General features: G+C 48.8%; 1 protein-coding gene across 1 annotated transcript in view; it reads left to right on the forward strand.

The window, feature by feature from the left end:
* The window catches only part of LOC138580226 (centrosome-associated protein CEP250-like), a 1,782,457-nt gene that overhangs the window by 1,460,434 nt on the left and 298,225 nt on the right, over positions 1 to 23,798 (forward strand). Inside the window, exons 26-27 of the mRNA XM_069650593.1 lie at positions 21,392 to 21,531; positions 21,794 to 21,914. Of these exons, the coding sequence (XP_069506694.1) occupies positions 21,392 to 21,531; positions 21,794 to 21,914 (261 nt within the window). The remainder of the gene's footprint in view (positions 1 to 21,391; positions 21,532 to 21,793; positions 21,915 to 23,798) is intronic.

Genomic DNA, 23,798 nt, shown 5'->3' on the forward strand with positions numbered 1-23,798 from the left:
AGCCGAGGGTGTGGTGGAGTCTCACCTCCCAGCCCTTCACCGCCGCTGTAATTCGGCATGCCTCGGCTCCCGCTCACTGCCGGAGCTAAGCCCGCTCCCCCACTGCTACTCCGGGCTTGCAGCATCGTTCCGCCCCTCACAAGCGCTGGGCAAGCTGCTCTCCTCCTCCTCCTCACCCGCTGCAGGGGCCATCTTGCGAGTCTCTTCCCGCCACACCTCCAGGTCGTCGGCGGATCGTAGGACCGCTTCTCCTCCGCACTCAGCCTCCAAAATGAAGCCGCCCGCTCTCCAGCAGGCACGGACGTGTCCCCAGCACTTGGATGTCCTAACCTGGGGTTTTTTGCTCAGGATTACAACAGGATTCCTATGGTGGCATGGGAGCTCTGGAGGTTTACGTGCACACCATTCGGCAGTTAGCTACACCCCCCATGCTCCTTTATACTTGAAGGAGAAGATCAGCATCTATCAACCGAACGGAAGCTTAAGATCCACGGAAGGCTCCCTGCTGGCATTGCCACGGATAAAAAGATCCCGAGGTCTATGGCGGGCCTTTCATGTTCAGTATGCACAAGCCTGGAATACCCTTCCACCTCAGATACGAAAGATAGAGGATCATATTGTCTTTCGCAAACAGCTAAAGACAATTCTGTTTTAGCTAGGAAAATCTCCAGTTCTTTCGTTCTACTTCTGTCTTTCGGCGCCTGGATGCCTGCGGGCTTTGGCGCATTACAAATCTGATTAACATAACATAACATTCCCCATCCTACCACATAGGATATACAGGAAAACCTCCCCCATCCCCTTTTTCCACACAAACACTTTCGCACAACATGAAAGACAACGGACTAACACCAGAGCTGTTTACCTGACATGTCCCAATACAAGGGTCAGGCAAAAGATCAGAATCGCACACACCTGACAGCCTTTTCCCTTCCCCACAAGGATAAAAGGTGGAGCAAGACAGCACAGTACGAGCAAGGCAGACGTACGACGAGACAGCTATCCAGCCCCGGCAGTTCAAAAGGACAAAGGCAGTGAATATCGAGAGGCTAACCAGGAGGGACACGACATTGCCCTTTTCTACGCAGACCCACGAAATCCCTGCAGAGCGAATTGTATAACCGAGGACAGTAGCCCAAGTGGGTTGCAGCAGATGTCAATGGTACACGGAGCGTGTCGACGCTGAAAAGCGAGAGCGAGAGAAACTCCTGCTACCATGGTAACAGCCTTGAATTCAGTTACGAGAAAAGACAAGCGGTTCATCACAGCTGGTGACTCGAGGGTAGAGCTGATGAGAGCCGGGCTGTGGTGAATGAAAGACGCAAAGTGGCAAGTTAAACCAAGTTCAAAGCACTGTAAAAGTGTTGAGGGGAGACCAGCTGTTGAGGGAACCGGCACCATGTGGGTTCTAACTCGAGACACTCTGGTCGATCCCCATCTGAGTGATAGGAGAGCCGACAAGATAGGTCAAGGTAGTCCTACACGAGGTCAGGCAGAATCCCTGTGCAGTCGAAAGCCTTTGACCTAAGAACTGTGAGAAAGCAAGGGAAGTGAATCCCGCAAACATTTCTGAATGTGAAGTTGGCAAGCGTGAACCCGGATGAGGGATGCTGACGAGAAGGGGGCAAGTCTAAAGTCCCAAGAAACAGTGTGTTGACAAAAGTGTACCCGGCTGAGGGATGTCCACTTGAACAGTTTAAAAAGGCATTAAGATTTGTGAAGGAAGGAAAATCCATAGTGAAACCGGTGGGGGGCGGCTGAGAGTAAAGAGGGGTCAGCGCCCGTTAGAGGGGGACCCATGGGTGAAGAATCCGCACCCTAAGTGAAAGCAGGAAACAGACTTTCATTTGTTGAAGAAACTTTTGTTTTGTTGTTTGAATACATCAGGCCCTCGAAGGCAAGAGATTTTGAAGTGAAACGAGACTTGGCCCTCGAGGCTCCTGATAAACTGGAACAGAACTGTCGACTCATGCTGGGGAAGCTTGAGTGTATGATGTGCTCCAAGATCCCACCTTACCCTGTGCTCAAAATGTGGGGAAGGGAAGACCCAAGCTACCACATCCTGATATATTATTTGTGAACACTTCTTTCTTTTCTTGAAAGCCATCCCACACCCTTTTTGTAGTAGTTGTAAGGTTTGGCAATAGGTTTCTTAGTATAGGCCCTTTTTATTTTGACACAATGCCACTACAACTGCCTTATTTTGATTTGATCGTCGACGCTTGCTCCCATCTTAGGTTTAGGTTTAGTTTAGGCGCTTTTCCACCCTGCAAAGATTGTTCAATAAAAACACCCTTGAACTGTGATCACTTGTCTCTGTCTTTACTGTTGTCACCATGAGTTTCTTACACTCCCGACAGAGAAGCAAAAAAGTAGATGCCTTAGCAAAGAAAGCATTCACTTCTGGTAGCATGGCCCCAAAAGCTACAAATGTGGCAAGCAGTTTTGCCAAGTACTCCTTAGGTCTATGGACAGCAGTTGAAAATGCCGCTCAGTATGTCCCAGAAGGAGAAATCCACGAGGGCTTCCTACAGCTAGTGGAGGATCAGAAAGAGGTGGCCAGACAGGGCTGCAAACGGGCCTGGACATCGCTGACTTGTGGCCCCGCCTCTGAGGATGTTGTCGACGCCAATGGTGCCCAGGCTGTCGAGAGACCCGCTCGGGGCTCCGCCCTTGAGGCCTGTGTCAACGCTGTGGAAGCTGTCGGTGCTGCGTTCGACGTCGATGCCGATTCCCTCGACGCCTTTCGAGGCCGCCTTGTCGGAGGTACCACGTGGCACGGTGGCAACCCCAGAAAGGCGCTGACCAAGGCTAAATATGTCTTTGTGCCTTTTTCTGTACCCTCCTTGCAGCCTCTGGATTATATTTCTGAGGAGGATGAGGGGTCTGAGGAAGGTGAGGTTACTGCAGTGGTTCCTGATGACATTGTTTCTGGTCATAGTTAACTTGAGGACCTGCGTCAGTCGCTGTACGACGCCAGTGGTCTCGACACCTCTCCGGAGGTGGAGTTTGGTAGGCCGGAGCCTGGCACGCATGCCGAATCCTCATACCGGTGCCTCATGGCGAGAGTCACAGAATATCTGCGGTGGTCTGCCCCCTCGGGGATTTTCAGCAGGATGACCTGACTGATATCCTGGACCATGGTCCTCCAACTGACCCGGTGATGCCTTTCCAGAGAAGGGTGGCTGCGGCTTGGACTTCTCCGGAGTGTCTCCCGGCAGTGAGCAAGTCTTTGCCAAAGAAATATCGTCCAGCCAGTGGCGGCCCCTGCTACTTGACCACGCACCCTACTCCAGAGAGTTTGGTGGTGCAGGCAGCTACGGCCCCAGCAAAGCAGGCGTCGTACCCTACCATCCCTCCTGATAGGGACGACAAACATTTTGACGGCTGGGCGAAGAAGGTGTTTTCTTCTGGGGGTATGGCTTTTCAGGCTGCCAACTCTGTTTGTGCCTTGTCTCGTTTCACGCACACTCTGAGGAACTGTATTTCATTAGCGGCTGATCATATTCCCGAAGGGGAAGAACGGGATGGTTTCTTTGCTATCGTGCAGGATGGCAAGGATGCCATGTATGAATCTGATCAGTCGGGTCTGGACATGGTTGATTGCGTCAACCGGTCCATGGTGGCGAGCACCGTAATACGCAGGTTTGCGTGGTTGCGTAAGTCGGGTTTTGCTCCTGATGTGCAGGCCCGGCTCCTCAACATGCCCTTTGATGGTGAACATCTTTTTGGCAGCAAGGCTGACGAAAGTCTTGAGAGGTTGCAGACCTCCAAAGCTCCAGCGAAGTCGTTGGGCGCTGCATTTAGCCAACCTCTGCCTTTTTGTCCTAGGGGACAGCAATGATGGGGAGGTTCCTTTCGATATTACTCGTCCTTTAGTAAATCGAGAGGAGCTGCTAGTCAAAGGGACAATCGTAGGAGTGCCAGAGGTGAAAAACATGGTACTCGAGGTGCCAAGGCCGCTCGAGCAGTTGCCTCTTTGCCCTCAGGCACGGCCGCAGCCGCTTCAGCTCAGTCATGAGGCCCATGCTTCGCCGGTTGGGGGAAGGCTGGCGCAGCATCTTGTAGAAAGGCGTGCCATTACTTCTGATGTGTGGGTTCTGGAGATCATAGCCCACAGCTACTGTCTTCCTAGCTTGTGACAATCCACCAGGGAATCTCTCTTTGAAGAGTCTGGATCCGCTCCTTGCGCAGGAAATACAATCCCTGCTGGAGAAAGGCGCCATAGAACTGGTGCCTGTAGTGGAGAGGAACAAGGGATGGTATTCCCCTTATTTTTTTGATTTCGAAGAAAGGCGGGGTTTGAGACCCATCATCGACTTGCACGGTTTGAAGAAGCTCCTCAGGAAGGACAAGTTCAAGATGGTTACTCTTTCTCAAGTTCTCCAGGCCCTTCAACTTCAGGACTGGTTGGTGTCTCTCGACCTCAAGAATGCTTATTTTCATGTGCCGATCCATCCCAAGCACAGGAAGTACCTGAGGTTTGCGGTTGGCGACTCGCACTTTCAGTTTCGGGTCCTGCCGTTCGGATTGACCTCCGCCCGAGGGTCTTCACCAAGCTCATGGTGGTGGTGGCAGCGTATCTCAGGAAAGGGGGGGATTCATGTCTACCCCTAGATGGATGATTGGTTGATCAGGGCACGCTCTCCCGAGCAAGTCCTGGATCATCTGCCCGTCACCTGCCACTCCCTTCACAAGCTGGGCTTCTCCCTCAACTTAAAGAAGTCCCACTTGACGCCAACTCAGTGGCTCCAGTACATCAGAGCAGTGCTCGACACGTCCCTGGGGCAGTGTTTTCTTCCCCAGGTGAGGGCTCATCACATTCAGCAGATGGTGCACAAGTTTCAACATGCCCAGAGTCTCCCAGCGTTCGAGTTCTTGAGGTTGCTCGGCCTCATGGCATCCTGCATTCTTCTGGTGCCAGAGGCCAGGTTGCGGATGAGATCTTTGCAATGGGCTCTCAAGCTCCAGTGGTCGCAGTCCTCCGGCAGGATGTCGGACTCTGTTCAGCTGCCGCCCTCGGTCACCCAGGACCTTCTTTGGTGGGCCGTCGAAGGCAATCTGATGAGGGGGGCTCTGTTTTGGCTACCCTGGCCGGAGGTGACGATCATGACGGACGCGTCCCTCACGGTCGTTGGTCTCTGTCGGAGTCCAGACTCCATATCAATCTGTTGGAGCTGAGGGCCGTCAGGCTTGCCCTGAAGGCTTTTCTGCCGACTGTCCGAGGAAAGAATGTCCTGATTCTGACGGACAACACAGTGGCCATGCACTACCTCAACAAAAAGGGGGGGGCAGGGTCACTTCCTCTGTGCAGGGAGGCGATGCAGCTCTGGTTCTGGGCCATCCAGCAGGAAATTTGGATCTCGGCAGTCCACCTGGCCGGAGACGAAAACGAGACGGCGGACGCTCTGAGCAGGCAGAGCGTGATCTCTCACGAGTGGGAGTTGGCTCAGGAGATTCTCCTGGAGATCTTCGCCCTTTAGGGGACCCCTCAAGTGGATCTCTTTGCCTCCAGTGCCAACCGGAAGTGCGAAAGGTTCTGCTCGTGGGAATTTACTCCAAGAGGTGCCTTAGGAGACGCGTTCGTAGTGGAGTGGTCCTTCCCACTGCTGTACGCGTTTCCTCCAGTTCCCGTCATCCCGCAAGTGTTGCAGAGGTTACAGAGGTTCGGTTCCCGATGATCCTCATTGCTCCGGCATGGGCCCGGAGGACGTGGTACCCGGACCTTCTCAGCTCATCTGCCCTCCACGTTGTCTTCCCTACCGAGACAAACTGCTCTCAAGGGACGGGGGTCAGGTTCTCCATCCAGAGGTCAGATCCCTCAACCTTCACGCTTAGCTTCTGAAAGGCTGAGGTATAAGGATTGGGGCCTCCCTGAAGATGTGATGGAGGTGTTGCTTTCGGCCAGACAGCCGGCAACAAAGTCCCTGTACCGTTGCCGTTGGAGAAAGTTCTGCGACTGGTGCAGGGTTAAGAATGTGGATCCTTTTTCATGTGACATTCCTGTGGTTCTGTCTTTTTTGCTTTCTTTAGCCCACAGGGGCTTGCAAGTGGGTACCATTAAAGGTTACCTGGCGGCGCTGTCCATATTTAAGCGCTCGTCTGAGGAGTGTTCTTATTTTAAAATTCCTTTAATTTCTCAGTTTCTGAAAGGGCTCACTAATGTGTTTCCTCCGTCACCTTTCCAGGTGCCCGGTTGGGATTTGGACCTTGTTCTCAAGTTTCTGATGGGTGCTCCATTTGAGCCTTTACATTCTTGTCCTTTTGAGGCTGTTAACCCTTAAAACTGTCTTTTTAGTTGCGGTCACCTCCGCTCGCAGAGTGAGTGACTTACAGGCACTTTCAGTTAAGCCACCCTTCACTGTGTTTCATAAGGACAGGGTTGTCCTTCGAGTTCGTCCTTCCTTTCTTCCGAAGGTGGTGTCGGAATTTCATTTAAGCCAGAAGGTTATTCTTCTGGCATTTTATCCTCCTCCATATCCTGGTAAGGAAGAGGAGAGGCTCCATAGGCTGGATCCTAGGAGAGCTTTAAGTTTCTACATTTCACGCATGTCCCGGGTCAGAGTGGACAATCAGCTCTTTATTGGTTACGCTGGAAGGCGTTTGGGACAAGCTGTGACTAAGCAGACTTTGTCTAGATGGATTATCTTGGCAATTTCGGAATGTTTCCGCTAGGCTTACGGGCCCATTCCACTAGGGCTATGGCTGCCTCTACTGCTCTGCAGAGGGGTGTTCCTATTCGTAACATCTGTGAAGCAGTCACTTGGGCTTCGGTCTCTACTTTTAAATGTCACTACTCCCTAGATTCTTCCCATGGGCAGGATCTGGCCTTTGGCAAGGCGGTCCTTTACTCTGCAATTTGATTGGGCCCAATCCCCTCGAAGAACAAGTTACTCTCTTACCTGGTAACGTTCTTTCGATGGGATGGTCCGACGTATTCCATATCGCTCCCTCCCTGCCTACCCCGCTATAGAATTTCTTATGCGATTGCAGCTTACGTTTCCGCAAGGCTTTCTGTAGTCATACTGGCAGTAGATTGGTGCCATATGTTCTGGGGAAAAAACTACAACTGAGGCTACGGGCGTTGTGCATCGTACTTATAACATCCGGTGACGTCGGCTCGACGCAGGCCCTCGAGGACAGCGTATTGACATCATCGACGCAGACGCCGAAAGATTTTCCCAAGCGGCACAGCTGTGGTGATTACTGTCATAGATATGGAATACGTCGTCGGTCCATCCTATCGAAAGAACGTTACCAGGTAAGAGAGTAACTTGTTCTTCTAGACATGCCCTTCGAGGGCGATCTTCTATTCGGTCAGAAAGCCGACGATTCCTTAGAAAAATGTAAGGAATCCAAAATCGCTGCTAAGTCCTTAGGCCTAGCTGCGCAGCCGGCAGAACCTGCATTTAGCTTCGCCTCTAGGGCACAGGGCTACAGGAGATATGTTCCTTATAGCAAGAGAGCCGGCCAGGCAAGGGCAGAAGCGTTTCTCACACTCAGGAAGGTGCAGATGGGCCTGTAGAGGTCAACAGGCAGCATTAGCGGCTGGGGCGACCCAGCCTCCGAAGCCGCTTTGATTTGCCTGTCTCACAGCGGGCCGGTTGGAGGACGGTTGACAGAGAATTTGCTCCAGTGGCAGGGAATTACTTCTGATGCTGTGCTCTACGACTCATTCAGTGGGGTTATTGTCTGTCATCTGTAAGAAAACCAACGGACAGACCGCCCCCACCCCCAATTCAACCAGGACAGGAGCTCCAGGAAGAACTGAGAGCCCTGTTGTTGAAGGGTGCCTTATTTCCATGTGCTTATGGACAATTGGCTGATCCGAGGGAAGTCTGCAGTGCAGGTCTTGTCCCATTTAGAGGAGACCTGCTTGATGCTGCACAAATTGGGCTTCTGCCTAAATTAAAGCCCCACATGACACCAGTCCATAGGTTCCAGTTTATCAGAGCAGTCCTAAACACCCGAGTGGGGGCAGGCCTTCCCTCCCGTGGAGAAACTATTCAACTTGACACAAATGGTCGACTTATTCCGAAACCATGCCACTCTACCAGCGGCTTCCTTTCTCCACCTCCTAGGCCTCCTGCATTTTTCTAGTGCCAGAGGCCCGGTTACGCATGAGATCCCTAAAATGGCTCCTTAGGGATCAGTGATTTCAGTATCTCGACTCTCTCTCGGATCTCATCAGAGTGTCCACATCAGTGGTCAACGACCTGTCCTGGTGGGCGGACCGCAGCAGTCTCTTATCAGGGGAAGCCTTCTGGCCTCCTTGGCCTCAGGCCTGAGTGGTCATGGATGCGTTTCTGAAGGGTTGGGGTGCTCGCTGAGAGTGTTTGCAGGTGAGTGGCCTCTGGGCAGCGATGAAAGCCAGGTGCCACATCAGCAGACTGGAGTTGCAAGCTATCAGGCTTGCCCTGAAAGCATTTGCCTCGTCACTGCCGGGGAAACATGTCCTCGTTCTGACGGACAACACATTTGCAAGCAAGGGGGTGTGCACTTCCGCCCCCTCTGCACAAAGACAATGATGCTTTGGTTCTGGTTGCTGGAGACCAGGATCTCGGTCTCTGCAGTTCATCTGGCGGGCACAGAGAACAACTTGCCGGATGCTCTGAGCAGGCGGTGCACGGTCTTGCACGAGTGGGAATTATGCCAGGAAGTTCCAGGCAGTTGATCTGTTCACAACAGAGTCCAACAGGAAATGTGAACAGTTTTGCTTGAGGGAATTCCCAGCGAACGGTACACTGGGGGACGGGTTTCTAGTGGATTAGACATTCCCTCTCCTTTACGCGTTCCCTCCGATTCCCGTCATTCCATGGGTTCTCTGGATGTTAAAGAGGTTTTGCGCGACCATGATCTTGATCACCCGGGACTGGGCGAGGAGAACATGGCACTCCGACCTCTTGGATCTGTCCTTCTGTCCACCTCACTGGTTGCCTCGGTGTCCAGATCTCCTAACCCAGTCATAAGGTTTGATACTCCATCCGACCCTGGAATCACTCAACCTACATGCATGGCTCTTGAGGGGATGAGGTATGATGACTGGGTCCTCTCTGAGGAAGTACTTGAGGTGTTGCTGGCTGCACGCATACCGTCTAAAAGATCTCTGTATGCATGCAGTTGGAGAAGATTTGAGACGTGGTGCAGGGAATGCAAAATTGACCCCAACTCTTGCCCTACCACTACAGTGATGGGGTTCCTTCTGTTACTAGCCTCAGCAGGCCTTCAGGTCACCACAGTCTAAGGATATTTGGCGGCCTTGTCTGTGTTTAAAAGATCCCTGGATCAAGGCCTTTGTAAATAAGTTTCCGCCAACTCCCTTTGTTGTCCCGGACTGGGACCTTAATCTGGTTCTGACATTTCTGATGGCAGCTCCCTTTGAGCCTATGCACTCTTGTCCCTTATGGCTTCTGTCTTTGAAAACAGCCTTCTTGGTGGCTATTACATTCGCTAGGTGGGTGAGTGAACTGCAGGCCTTATACTGTAAGCCACCCTTCATGCGTTTTTTCCCGGAGAATGTTTCACTCGGGGTAAGGCCTGGCTTCCTCCCCAAGGTTGTCTCAGACTTTCACCTGTTGCAATCCATTGACCTTCCAGTCTTCTACCCTCCTCTGCACCCTTCTAAGCAGGAGGAACGGTTACATCCCCTAGACCCGAAGAGGGCGTTGAGTTATTATATCGTGAGGACAGCTGATTTCGGGAGAACTGGACCAGCACTTTGTGGCCTTTTCAATAGCCCGTAAGGGCCTGCCCATAACCAAGCAGATTTTATCCTGATGGATAATTTTCTGCATAGATGAATGCCACCAGTCCGCTGGGAAGGAATTACCAGCAGGCCTCGGGGCCCATTCAACAAGGGGAGTCTGAGCTACAACAGCATTGCAGAGGGGAGTCCCTTTCCAAGAGATTTGTCGCACTGCGGCATGGTTATCCCATCATACCTTTGCAAAGCACTATAGTCTGGATGTAGCTCGTACAACTGATGTGCGTTTTGGCAGGGCAGTGCTGTAAAACTTCTTGATATAACTTTCAGCCCGCCTCCTTCATTTACTGCTTTGGGAGTCTATCAGATGAGGAATCTGTGGGAGAAAGGCAATCAATTGAAGGTGAAATTACTTAACGTAATGTTCTTTCTATGGATTCTACTCCCGCAGATTCCTCCTCCCCCCCTCCCATCCATCCCCACTCAGAAAGTCAGTGGTTGGCGTGCATCTTCTCTTTCACGTTGACTTGGTGATGTGTCCTCTGTATCTGTTTTCTGTCTTCCTGCCACATGTTTAAAAAACAAAAATAAATGAGTTTTCTAACGTTACTTGTAGAGTTTGTTCAATTATTCTGCCCCTGGAGGTCTATAGTTAGTTTTTTTTAAGGGCTCATTAGCCCGTTTGTACTCTCTGTGCTTCTATGCAGCGTGTGGTGCACAGAGGAAAAGGGGGGGAACTTAGGTTGGGGCGTAGTGACGTGGTATTTATACGACACCTGACATCACATCCGGAGCGGACGACCAGATGCCGAGCAAGATGGATCGATGGTCGACAGCTGGGTCGAGGTCCACTCTGCCCCCTGTCGAAAATGTTCTGAAGCAGCAGAGCTGGAAGGACAGATGAGGAATCTGTAGGAGAACAATCCATAGAATGAAAATTACAGTAAGTAATTTCTCCTTCTTCTGTACTCACTCTAACACATTCTCTAAGGCTCTCTGATGGCGGATCAAAAACAACTGGGGGGACCTCCACGCGTGAAGGATCATGGGTAAAAACTACACATCACGATAGGGATAGTGTTACAGGCACACCAAGGTCGACATCCCTTTTCGATCTTTGAAAGAAAATGCAATACTCAGCGATTACCACTAGATGTCGGTCTATATGCACAGTATGTGAATCTAAGCAGATACAAGTACCAGAAATATGATTACGGTGAGTAATGTATGCCATTATTGTACCGGGACAAGGTGGCTGAGTCCCAAGTATTCTTCACCTCTTTTTTGACCACCTGTTCGAATATCCCTACCTTCACTGGGGCAGGGATAGTTTTTTTTTTAAGGAATATTTTATTAATTTTATGTAACACAAGCATACTTTACACATCTTTAATAATCAACAACACACATTTTCAACAATGATAACCCCACTACCTTCCCCCCCCAACTCCCTCACACCCTGGGCCTACACCGCTCATTTTATGACACACACTCGTCTTCCCTTACATTCTGCGCTTCTACCCTGGTATTCTGTGCTGGGATCTCTTCTATTGTCTGTATCGTGTATTCAGACGGTGATAGACTTGCTACGAGCGATGTCCATGACTCAACCCCACTCCCACCTTGTTCCCCCACTCTGCAGGACGCTTCTTGCCACACTGTGGTTTCTGCGTTAGCCCATTTCACCAGGTCCCTCCACCACACATTCGCCACTGGTCTCTCTTTGGTCTTCCAGCCCATCGATATTCTACGTTTTGCCAGGATAAACACCAAGTCTTTAAGTTTATTGACATGCGGAGCCCGTTTGGGCCTAGAAAATCCCCCTAGCAGACAGGCCTTGGGTGACTCCACATCCAGTGTAATTTCCACATTCGCTAACCGTTGTGCCACCTCCCTCCAAAACCTGCCAACCTCCATGCATGGCCAAAACTTCTGTACAAGGTCCGCATCTACCTCGCCACACTTGGGACATGCCTGAACCTCTGCGTGGTTAAACTTAGCACTTTTACTCCGAGTCAGATATGCTCTATGCATCACGTACAACTGAATTTGCTGCAGTCTAGTGTTTCTCGACACCTTCTTATGGTACAGTTTCGCTCGGCTGCACTCCTCATCTGACAGTGTTCCCCCCAGATCTGCCTGCCATTGACGTCTAGTTTGATCTATATCACCACCCACCTTAGACATCAGCAACTTGTATATCCATGATACTTTGTGCCCCCCTTCAGATACATCATAGAGAGAGTCAATGACTTAATCAGGTTGCAGAGGCATCGCAGCCTCCAGCAATTTTTGCTTCAGGCTTCTCAACAGTCTGGCGTACGTGATATATTGCCCACTATGTATTCCAGTATCTTCTACCAACTCTTCGAATCTCTGGGGTACCCCTTCATACAGTACATCCCCCACTGTGGCTATCCCCACTGGTTCCCAACTCTTCCGCATATACCTCCTAATCTCTTCGTCCACGCCTCCTAGCACTAACAATGGTATCTGCGGAGAGTATAGCGTTGCCTTCCCTAGCAATTGTCTGATTTTGCGCCACACATTTCTCCCAAGACGCAACAACAGGCTCTCGCTAATTTTATACTGATCTGACACCCATATGACTTCTTAAATGAAGAACGGAGTGGTTGCTGTTCCCAGTAGCCTTGATTCTGACATGCGATCATTTGACAGCCATTGGGCTACAAACTGCATCTGGCTAGCTATGAAGAATTTTTCAAGATTGGGCAGCCGTATGCCTCCTTGTTCATTTGAATTCTGGAGTTTCCACAGTGCCACTCTATTTCTGGAGTTGTGCCATATAAAGCTCCTGCATATACTGTGTAATCTTTTGAAAAAACCCTTCGCATACGGAACATTCACAAAGTAATGAAGGAGTCTAGGTAGTACAACCATTTTCAGCAATGCTGCGTTCCCCATCATGGACAACGGCAACTTCTTCCAAAAGGACATGCTATTCTCGATCTTAACCACTGTTTTGTCCGTATTTTGCATGTGTTCTACCTTGGGGTCATGATGTATGTCTACTCCTAAATATTGAAATGTAACAAACTCCCACTTAATCAGCAGTACTGGTAATCTGTTAACGAGCCTCCCCTTGTACTCTCCTAAAGGGTAAAACCTCGATTTCTGGGGGTTTACTCTTATGCCTGACATTTGGGCATATCGCTCCATCACCTCCAGGATATATTGCAAGTTCTCCTCCGGGTATTGGAGGTACAGCAGCATGTCGTCTGCATACAACAAGACCAAATTCTGTCTGCTTGTTGTTTTTATACCCACCTCACCATACTCTTCCCTCAAATAGACCGCTAGCGGCTCTAACGCTAATATAAAGAGCATCAGGGACCATGGGGATGGGGATAGTTATTCTCATTATTCGCCTTTCTGATACTTTATGTCCTTTTCACTAGAATCTCTCCCTCTGGGACAGCAATGCTTTACTCTTAACTTCCACTTCACATCGTCACTGAGAGGAGTATGATTTACAAGCTCATCATTTCCGACATTCCTCCCGGGTCTCCCGCTTTCCCTGTTACCTTTTCTCCAGGGTTCTGGTGTCACTGGTTGTTAGGGAGAATTCTCAAAAGTGTGCCAATTCCTCCCACCTTAGAGCCCTCCAGCTCTTTTGCTAAACTTTGGGACTTTATACTTTTCATTCTTTTCGGTTTATTTGGTTATGGAGTCTTAACAAACTCCATAGGCATCATCTTTTATAATTGTGTCACAAAGCACCTTCAGTGCATTGACACAGGGAAGTCTTCCAGATTTCCCAAGGTTTAAATACCTTCTCTGGGATCAACAACTGTTTCCCAGAGCAGTAAAGTGAAATTGACTTTACTTAACATTGTAACTTTCTAGACCCAGCACACACTATCTAACAATAAAGTTCTGGAGGGGTTACTTAGTATCCCCTTTGTCTAGCTTCCTATGTAGCATATTATGTTACCCTTTCCTCAATTGATTGGCTGGTGGCAGAGGTTTCATTTTGAATTACCTTTGTTTGCATTTACCGCGACCGTTCGCGGCTCCGCTAAAGTAACCGCGGGAGCCATCTTTTTCAAAATGGCATACAGCCATCTTTGCTAAAATGGTGCCGGTCTTCTTTTTTCGCCAGAGGGGTGACCAAAACTCCCTGTGCTTAGTCTCCTGTGGTGATTGGCTGGCTGACTGTCCGGCAAGGACAGCTACCCTGCCTGGTGAGTGACAGCTAGGCTCGAATGAATCGGAGAGAACTGAATAAAAGGCGAGTCTTTTGGCTTGGAAGGCAGTCGACCACTGGACGAAGGAACCGAAGAAGAGCTTGAACAGCACACCTGCTGCATCTCCTCGACTGTTGGTTTGCCCAGTGAAGCCCTGCTGCAGCGACTACTTGCCAAGTTCGCATCGACAGAGAAGCCCCTGCAAGGACGACTTCTCCCTTTGAGTTGGTGGGGCCAATCAACTCCAAAGTAAGCCACCTGGACACCCATCTCGGAACTGGTTGAATTTCTCAGAGTTACGGCAGGAAACCGTGCAGCCGGGGAGAGGGACACCCGATTGTGTGCATTACTTTTAAGCTGGCCTAAAGCTTTTGGAAGATCCTCTGGACTCCCACGAAGCAGGGCTGACCAAGCCTGAGCCCCCTCAGCAGAGTGCGGGACCCCAGAAGCAGGGAGAGTCCACCTTGACAGCCAAGACCCGCGCTTATTGCTATTTGCTGTACCGCAAGGAGCTGTAACGCGAAACAGCCATTGAAAGTAAAGATTGCCGGTTGACAGTCCCAGTGCAGTGCAGGAGTCCCCCGACGTCCTCCCTCTTGTACCCACGACTGAGGCCCAGGAACAGTGAGATCTGCAGAGCTGCACAGGAACAGAAGTCTGCATCTTTTTCTTCCTTGCTAAGGTACTGTAAAATAAGTCTAAGTAAGAGAATTTACCTCTTGCTGTAGAAGTGCTTGTAACTTCCACAACTCATAACTCTAATCAGCTTGTGGCCCTACATTTGATTCTTCTTTCCATCAAAGACTCCTAAGAACTTGTGCAAAGACTTTTCCATTTACTTACCAGAAGTGCTCATCCTGTACAAGACTCTTGCCTATTGACTTTGGCTTAGCCTATTGATTTGAATGACTCTTCTAAGTGCTATCTGAAAGTATTTGCCCTGCTTGTAAATATTTGTAATTTCTTGTGTTCTAATAACCTTTGCCTTTTACCAACTTTTTAAGTGTTCTGAATGCCAACAGTAACATATTAATGTCCTCAGCACCCTTGTCATTGAAGTCACCTGTGGCTGTAGGTTGTGTCTGTGGGCCATCCCAAAAGGGTCTTGTCTGATTCAGAAACTTAGAGTGTACAGTATTGAAGTGTATTTGTATGTTACTAGTTTATTGCTCCCTTCTAAAGAAGGCTTTATAACTGACTGATAAATAAATTAATAATTGTTTATGCAAGAAACCTTGAGTGTAAGCGTTTATTTGAATACCTGTAACTGTGAATCTTTGTGTAACTCCACTACTGCTCACATTTCCCCTCTTCAGATGAACCTGGCTGCTCAACACGCTACCAAACTGTGTAGTACAAGCTTATACCAAAGGTTGGGTTGCCTATACCAGAGGGTACTGCATTCAAACTTTGCCTAACACCGGGCCTGTTTCTTCTTTTTCTTCTTGTGAGGTTGGCTTCACAGTCTTTGCCGACCCTCTTGCTCTCTCGATGCTCGTTCCTCGTAGTCCCAGTCGTGGAGGTCTCGGCGCTGTTCACGGACTAGACAGTCCACCCATCTCTGGTCACGCCACCACTCACTATAGGTTCTCTGTGCTGGGGATTTCTTCCCCTTTCTTCTCCTGGCTCCAGCTCCCTCTGTACTTCCTCGTTACCCGAGCTGGTTGCCATCACAGGGAACATGACTTCCTTGCTTCGTTATACTGTTACTACAATGCAGATTTGAAACTCCCAGGCTTCTCCTTCCTCATTGTGATGACTCCCTGATCAGATTCCTTCGTTGCTTCTTTTTATGCAGCTTAGCTGGGCCCTCACCAGCAGAGGACCATAGTCCTCTTTCACTCTCCATGAAGCATTCTGCATAACTCTGTTATCCATACCCTTCACAGTGTTGTCAGTTTCCCATGATGGAGTGATCAGCATTAGTCCTCCTCCTTCACAGTATGGTTGGTCTCCAACCATTTATCAGTATTTATCCCTTCTTCACTCTTCGTCTTCTCAGTAGATTTGGTTTTCTGTTGAGTATTGGAAGTAATGTTACAATAACAAACAGCGGTCTGTTCAAGCTGGATTTTCTGAGGACCTGATGTTATGAGGGGCTCATATGATATTGGGTCAGGGAGTTCCTTGAGGGAAGGCGCGTTATAAATGCCATATATATCGTATCATAATATATCAAAGAGGGCAGTCTCTCTGTGTGAGGTCCTGCTTGATGCCACCCCTAAGGAGAATATCGCATAGTAGGCTCACCTCCCTAGCCTCACAAGGAACGGCTCCCCACTGGGGAGAAGTGACGAAATGCCATGATTCATCACAACCCCCTTATGTTGTCTTGCCCATGGAGTAGGTGACTCTGGGGGTGAAGTCGTACTTCCTTCCTATGGTTGCTTCTGATTTCCTTTTGTCTCAGAAGATCAATCTTCCTGTTTTTTACCTCTGCGTCATCGGAAGACAGAGGAGAAATTAGCTGTTTGGACCCAAAGAGGGCTCTCTGTTGTTTTTCTCTTAGACAAAGCACATCAGGGAGGATGGCCAGCTGTTTGTTGGTTACAAAGGGGCTTGGGTGGGCCTGCCTCTGCATTTCAGAGTGTTAAGATCTGTATGGGAAAGAAGTGGCTGAGGTACTCGGGCCATGTCTACCTGGGTTTGTGCGGCTCCTATGTAAAATGTTGTGGGCTTGCCTGCATTTGTTTTCCAAACTTTCCCTGGATGCCTGGTCGGGTCAGGAGACCCACTTTGGTTGTACAGCACTCCAGAGCTTGCTGTTGTAGATAAAGTTTTGAGCTCTCCTCCCTCCTCCAGGTTGTTCGTTACTGCTTTTAGAGTCCATCTTTGATAAGGAATCTGTTAGGAATTATTCTTTTAGAAGACAAATGACTTGCCTCGCTGCAATTTTATTTCTGATAGAGTAGATTACTCCTTGCCCTCCCATTCGTCCCCTCTTCCGGATAGCTTGTTCACCTTACTGTTATGCAGTTAGTCAGCTGTTGAATGCTAGTGGAAAAGGCAGAACCGAGGTCAAATGACTTTTCTGGCTACATGTACACTGCTGTGACATATGGAGCATTGGGCAACAACAGTGCCTATGTGGCGCTTCACTGCACTCCCAGGTGGCTGAAAGTTTCCAAAGACAGCTGGCACTGGAGAAACAATATCTACCATTAGGACTATGTAGGAGGAAGGACTAATCCAGGAGGTAAATTGCTTGGTCTACTCTCTCCACTCTGGAATGCCACCCTCTACTCCACACAGCTAGTAGAGTGTTGCCCCATTTTAAGCTATGGATAAAAGGTTGATTGTGGCAGTAGGGACTCTGATTCACTGTCTCATTCCTTCCTGGACTTTCCAACCCTAACCTTGTGTAAACTTGTCCCCTTGTGGGTAAACCCTCGATATCCTTTATTCTGCATAAGTGCAGTTGGGAAATGTTTGCATCTGGTTCCTGTACCGATACACCAGGGTAAGTTCAGGCACAGAAGATCATGGCCACATCTGGGATTGACTCTTATTTCTCTGCCCTAGCGTGGGTAACTGACAAAGGGTATTCTTGATTACACACTGAGGGCAAGTGCCTGATTCCACTCTGTTAAGGTTGCCATATGTTTTGCTTGAAGACGTGGTCCACGATCTGATGAACTGCTAGGGACTCCCCCATTAATTGCCTTTGGGGATCACATCACAGATCAGGTGGCTGCCTCTGATCCCCAGACTTTCCTGTATGGTGCTGCCACAGTGACTTGTGAATGAAGGATAGCACAGTGCTGGTCTTGGAAGCAAGCTCACGCAGAGCAACAGAGGTTTGTATCCCGGAACCGCGCTTATAAACCAAACTCCAGAATGGTATTAGACACGTTATAAAAAAACAAATAAATAAATAGGAGCCAGACCCTGGGAGAGAACCAGACCCATGACGAGAGCACACCTTAGGAAGGGATACAAGCCATTAGAAGGCGACAGAACAAGGGAAGGAAACAATTGGGGGAGAGAAGAAAACCCTTGGGCAGTGCCACAGGGGCTAAGCCATAGCCCAGTAAAGAAACCAGAAGGGGAGTTTGGCCTAGATCCTGGCCAGAGCCTGAGACTGTTCAGAGAGGAGTAGTGCCAGCCTGCTAGTGTGAAATGCCCAGACCCTGGGGAATTCTCTCGGGACTTGAAGGAGAACACAAGCATGTTGTGGGTACTATCTAAGGGGGACAATCTGATCCTGTTGTGGGCTGCACTGGGGAAGGAGTATGTGAACCTTTTGTGGACTGCACTTGAGAAGGAGAACTCCATCCTGTTTTGGGCTCCTTGAGAAAGAGAACCTGTGCCTTTCATTGGCTCAGCAGACCCTGTTGTGGGATGGGTCCGATAAGAAGAGGAGCCAGTAATTGGGTAGACCCAGAAAGTGAACTTGGATCCTATGTCTAATTGGATAAAGTGCATGATATTTGAGAATGTGAAATGGCATAACTAAACATCACATAATTTAAACCTTATATAACAAACAAGTAAAACAAAAACAGCATCCTGTCTCAAAAAAAAAAAAATCAATAGGCGAGTAAATAAATACGAAAAATTAATTAAAAAGGAAATACAAGCGTGGACAAGGTTAGATTTAGATGGAGTCCGAGAGGAAGCATAAGTCAAAACAAAGAGGCGTGGGAGAGCCCCACCTAAAAGCAAAGGCAAGGTTTACTAGATGTGTCCCATGGTTTTAGACCCAAAATCATACTTGATGCTCTATTTTGATAGAGCAAATAATGGTCTAGTTGAGACCAAGGTCTACACTGTTACCGTATTCAAGATTGAGGAGGACTGGGGCTTTTGTCCAGTCTCTAGCCATCTCTAGCAGAGGTATTATTTTCCTTAGTATGTGGAGTTGGAAGCAGGATTTTCAGGCAACTTTACTTGGGATACAAAGGATAGTTTGGGGTCTAACAGAATGGCTCATTGTTTTACAGTCTTGGTATGTTATGGGAATATTGTGATTGAGTCCTGCCATTAAATTAGGGGATTGTTCAGAGGTGGTGATTGGAAAAGAAAAATATCCTTTCTGTGTTTCCACCAGCCTTAAGATAGGTGTTGTCAGACATCATGATTATGGGGTTATCTAGTTGGTCAGGTGCAAGTTCAAATGTGATTTGTGAATTGTCCTCCTAGAGCTGGAATTTGGCTAAGAAGGAATCTCTTAAGTCTGTTAGGGGCTTCATGTATTCATTAGCCACAGGGAGAAGCTAGAGCTTTCCGGAACTCCTCTGTCCAGGATATAAGAACAGGATGTAAAGTCTGCCAGTCTGACTTGGGCAGTCTATACTTTAAGGAATGATGTGAGCTGTTTTAGTGCTGTTTCGTCCAGGGCCCTTGTGGTATGCAACTGGGTGGGTTAAATGTGATAAACTGTGTTGTAGACTGCTAACTGGTCCGATAAGAACAGCACATCTGGTTTACTGTTGTCCTGGGGTTACAGTTTGTGGATTCTGTGCCGTTGAGAGTTGTGAAACGTTGTTGGTTTTCATGGAGGAGTTTGTATCACTATAGTTGAACAGTTGATTCTGATAGTTTTTTTCCATTAGCGATTGGGCTGTAATTCAGTGGATTGAACGTGTCTAGTATAGATCATTTTCAGTAAGGGGGTGGTGATGGCTTCCCTGAGACTAACTTCTCTACGGTGAAGGATGCTTCACAGAGACTGGCAATCGAGAGTTCTAAAGTGACAACTGATTCTTTCATGAAGGATGCTGGACATGGAATGCAAAGTTCAATTGAGTCTTTCGTTGATTTTGCTGCTTATATGATGTCTTTGGTGTCAGAACGTCCAAAGTAAAAGTCCCACTGTCAAAATCCTAACTCTGTCACTTACACACTAAGCTAACTAAATCAAAGGTAATGTCTTCTTGGTCCAGGGGGTGACTCCTTTCCCCTGGAAAAAAGGCAGTTCTTATTATGATCAGATTCTCTTTAACTACAGCTACTCCTTGGCTGTGAGAACTGTCTTTCTTTCCCCATTGTTCCTTAGCCTTACAAATCAATTTGTTGGGGTCCCAGACCAGGATTAGTAGCTTTACTGTACCCTTGCCAGCTACTGCGCTGAAGAGGAACAGCCTTGATACTCTTTCCAAGCTGTCATGGTCCTCGACCCTTGGGTGTAGAACTGGCTACCTCTCACCGCTCTGCAACATTGTTTCCTGAATGCTTTCTCCTAGCTCTATGGATCCCCAACCCTTGGCTACGGACCTGGTTCCCTCTCACCAAGCATTGCACAGAAGAAGCGTTGCCTGGATGTTCTCTCCAAGCTGTAGACTTGGTTCACTCTGCTGCCATGCCTTAGTACAAGTCCATGTACGATTTGGGTGTGAGTCCCAGACTCGCCTTTCTGGCTTTTGCGACCACCTCCTTGTAGTTCCTGAACCCCTGTGGCTTCCTGCGTACCTTGTGTTGTGGCTTACATGAGTGCTGGCTCCTTCGAGACATCAGGGCTCACTCGCACTACTCACTAACTTTACGCAGCTCGTTCCCCCTGTAGCGGCTTTGCAGGTTTCTTCTGCTCTAGGATAGCATGCTGTTGTGCTTTTGCGGTTCCCCGCTGTCTCGGTCACCTGGAGTCTCAGTCCACTTCTGTGCCGCACAGTCCTCCCGTCCTGGACCAGCCCTGGACTCTCTCTCCTTTGCCCATCTACCCAGCGGGCTTGTCTCTTGCGCGGTTCCTCCTGGGGGTTTGACCAAGTGCTTCGTTGGTTTTTATCTCGGTTCTGCCAATCGCTGTTCGTGAACCACTAGACTAGTGAAAGTGGTTCCAATGCGTACTCTGTATTGCTCTGCATTCCCTCCTCTTCTCATTACTCGTACTAAGTGAGTATTGAGATGGTAACTCACTAGTATGCATCATCTCAGTACTCTCTATTTGAGTTGTCTTAGCAAAGTAGATAGGGTAGGAGGTTAAGTGTAAAGAGGAATGAGGAGAGGGAGGAAAAGTGGGGTGACTGGGGCACCAGGGTCATGTGCTAGGTGTGAATACTTTGTTCTCCCAATGTGGTCGTCACTGGTCCCAAAGGGGGTCTCCCCTCCCATGAGATCCACCCGTTGAGTACCACCCCCAGGGGGACTATCGGGAAGCGGCCTCATGGGAAGGGGATCCCCCTTCGGAAGCAGTGACAACATTGTAAGATTCATCACAGTATCCATTTTATTTTTTTTGGAATGTAGTTGCAAGTTCGTGTGCCAATTTTTGGGTGGGGTGTATAACGTGTGCTGGGCGCAGTAAGCTTTTTAAATATTTTAAATACTATGTGTGTGGGCCACAGTCAGCTTTTTGAATATTTGAATTGTTTCAGCTTCAGTGTGGCTTTCAGCAGGACTCTACACATGTCTTTTGAGCCTATGCTATATAATTCACATGAAGCTTGTATGCACTGCTTTATTTGTTTTACTCCGTAAATGTTATTTTATCGAGGTAGTTTTTTTCTTGGATTATTGATCGCTGTGGCTCCTACTTTTACAGGTCTAGAAAGCACAGCGGGGTCTCCAGAAAGTGCACTTCTGTCTCCTGCTGGTGGTGGCTTAGAAGACTTGAGTCCAAATGAAGTGGGATCTGCCATCAAACAAATCCAAGATGATCTCTGGCAAGCTCGGCGGGCGAAAGTAAGTTCAGTCTTCTATCATACTTTTCATCTTCTGGCTTTTTTATGAGCCTTAATGGGGTGTCTTCCCTACTCTGGAGGAAAGCAGATGGTCAGTTCTCATTCAGACACCCACAAATCAACATCTTTGCCCCTAAGTTCCTCCACCACCTCTGCACCCACTGCTACACCACTGGGCCCAGCACAGGAGGAACCTAGCTCTGCTGATGTAATTGGAGGAATCACTCTCCATACTACTTCAGTCATATGTCTCCTTTTTTCAGGATGACCTCCACAATGAGATGCTGAGGATCCAACAGCATTTGAATGAAACTGAGGTGGAACGTGATCAACTGAGTACTAGCACGCTTGAGATCCAGAAAAGGCTTGACCAGAGAGCGGAAGGTAAGGCGGAGTACAGAAGCAAATATATACGTGACAGAAGAGACATGTTCTGCGGTTTATATTTTGCTATTCATCCCTGGCAATGTTGTTTTATGGAGCCTCTAGTTACTGCTCTTCTTTTGTCTCTACTCTTTTCCACTCTTTCCCTCTTTCTATTTGCCTCTCTTCTTTTCACCCATCTTCTTATGTCATGGAAGAAAAAGAGTAAACAGAGAAAATTAATATTACATATCATTCTCATTTATTGCATGTCTTGCTTCATTACTTACCAACATAGGGAGGTAGTGAAAACATAATTCATTCCAGAACCTATGATAAGGATAAGGCTTAGTGGGGGACCAGAGAGTATGGTTCATCTGTGCCCCTTATCATATACCCTCATAGTGGCAAAGTCGTTGCACAAGAACTTAACATCATCCAATAACATTTTTTGCTCCTTTTTTAAACAAGGATAATCAGACTTTCTTTGTGAATGTTAGCTATTTCTCAGCCTAGGTTCCTTCTCAAGATTGCCTTTAAAAAGGTTAAACCTCTAGCTTCCTTGTAGGTTTTCAGTTTTTCAGCCTGGATATAGTTAGAAGCCCTCATCAGCCTTTCAGATTCTTTGTGAATCTTTGCATTCGATGCAAAACCCAGCCTCCTGGCTATGACAGGTACCTCATCATGTCATCCTCTAAGCTTTGCATCAAGAGCTGCATCAAAGCCAGTCCTGACCATCTTTGCTGTATCAAGTTCAGGTGAGAATGTGGAATATGTGTCTACTGCAAGGAACTCATAGTGACAAACAGTAAAGACGGACAAAAGTGATCGCCGTTCAAGGGTATTTATTAAACTGCAAAGGTGAGTGAGATAAACGCCTTATCTGAACCTAAATCTAAGATGGGAGCAAGCTTCGACCATCACATGAAAATAAGGCAGTCCTAGTGGTGTTGTCAAATAAAAAGGCCTATACTAAGAAATACCTAATGCCAATCCTTATGCTAGTTACAAAAAGAGTGTGGGATAGGATTCATAAGAAAGAAAGAAGTGTTAAGGGGCGCTGTTGCGCACATCGAAGATGGCCGCTTAGTGTGAGAGCTCTGGCTCGGGCACAATCTTTATTAAATATAAATCCTGTCAGAAGCGTCCCAGACTCACTTGGAAAGCTAAAATCTGGTGGCGGAGATTCCAAGATCCAAGCTGGGAAAGAACGGTGGAAAACCGGAACCGGGCTGGCGAGATATCTCGTTCAGCAATCCCAGCGGCTGGCGGAGACTCGTGGGGCTGCCTGTGGGCTCCACGAACACTTGGACGGCGAGCTGAGGTGGGGGAGTGGCACCGCGCGGCCTGCAACATCCTGTTCATTAAGAAGGAGCTGAGTGGCCGCCCGCCCTGGGACAACTGCGGCTTTGCCTGCGACCGTGTCCCGTGGAGGGAGACGGGAGCCTGCGGGGGTGGGAAGGAGAAGCCCGGAGAGACCGCAGGCTTTTCCCCGGCTGGAGGAGCCGTATTAGCTGCTTGGCCCAGCCCCGGTCTGCGGCTCATCGCGGCACTGCCCGCAACTCCCCAGAGGCTGTGGGCTGCTCCCCGGCTGAAGGAGCCGTGACTGCTGCTTGACCCTGCCCCCGGCCCGTGGCTCATCGTGGCGCCGCCTGCGACTTCCCGCGGCCTTCACTGAGGACGCGGATCTGGCTCGGAGACACATGGAGCAGGAGCCCACCCCCCCTCACTCATCAAGTAAGTGTCTTTGGGCCATGACGGGGACCCCATACTTGGCGTGTTTGAAACAGAACGGTGTAACACGCGGCCCACGTTGATAGCCGCGACAGGGGGGGTGTCCCCGCATCGTGCTGCACAGTTATGGACTGGGCCCGCTAGGCATCACCCCCACGAATACGGGCGAAA

Source organism: Ambystoma mexicanum, chromosome 3p, assembly GCF_040938575.1.
Source record: "Ambystoma mexicanum isolate Mex_15411 chromosome 3p, UKY_AmexF1_1, whole genome shotgun sequence".
Lineage (NCBI taxonomy): Eukaryota > Metazoa > Chordata > Amphibia > Caudata > Ambystomatidae > Ambystoma > Ambystoma mexicanum.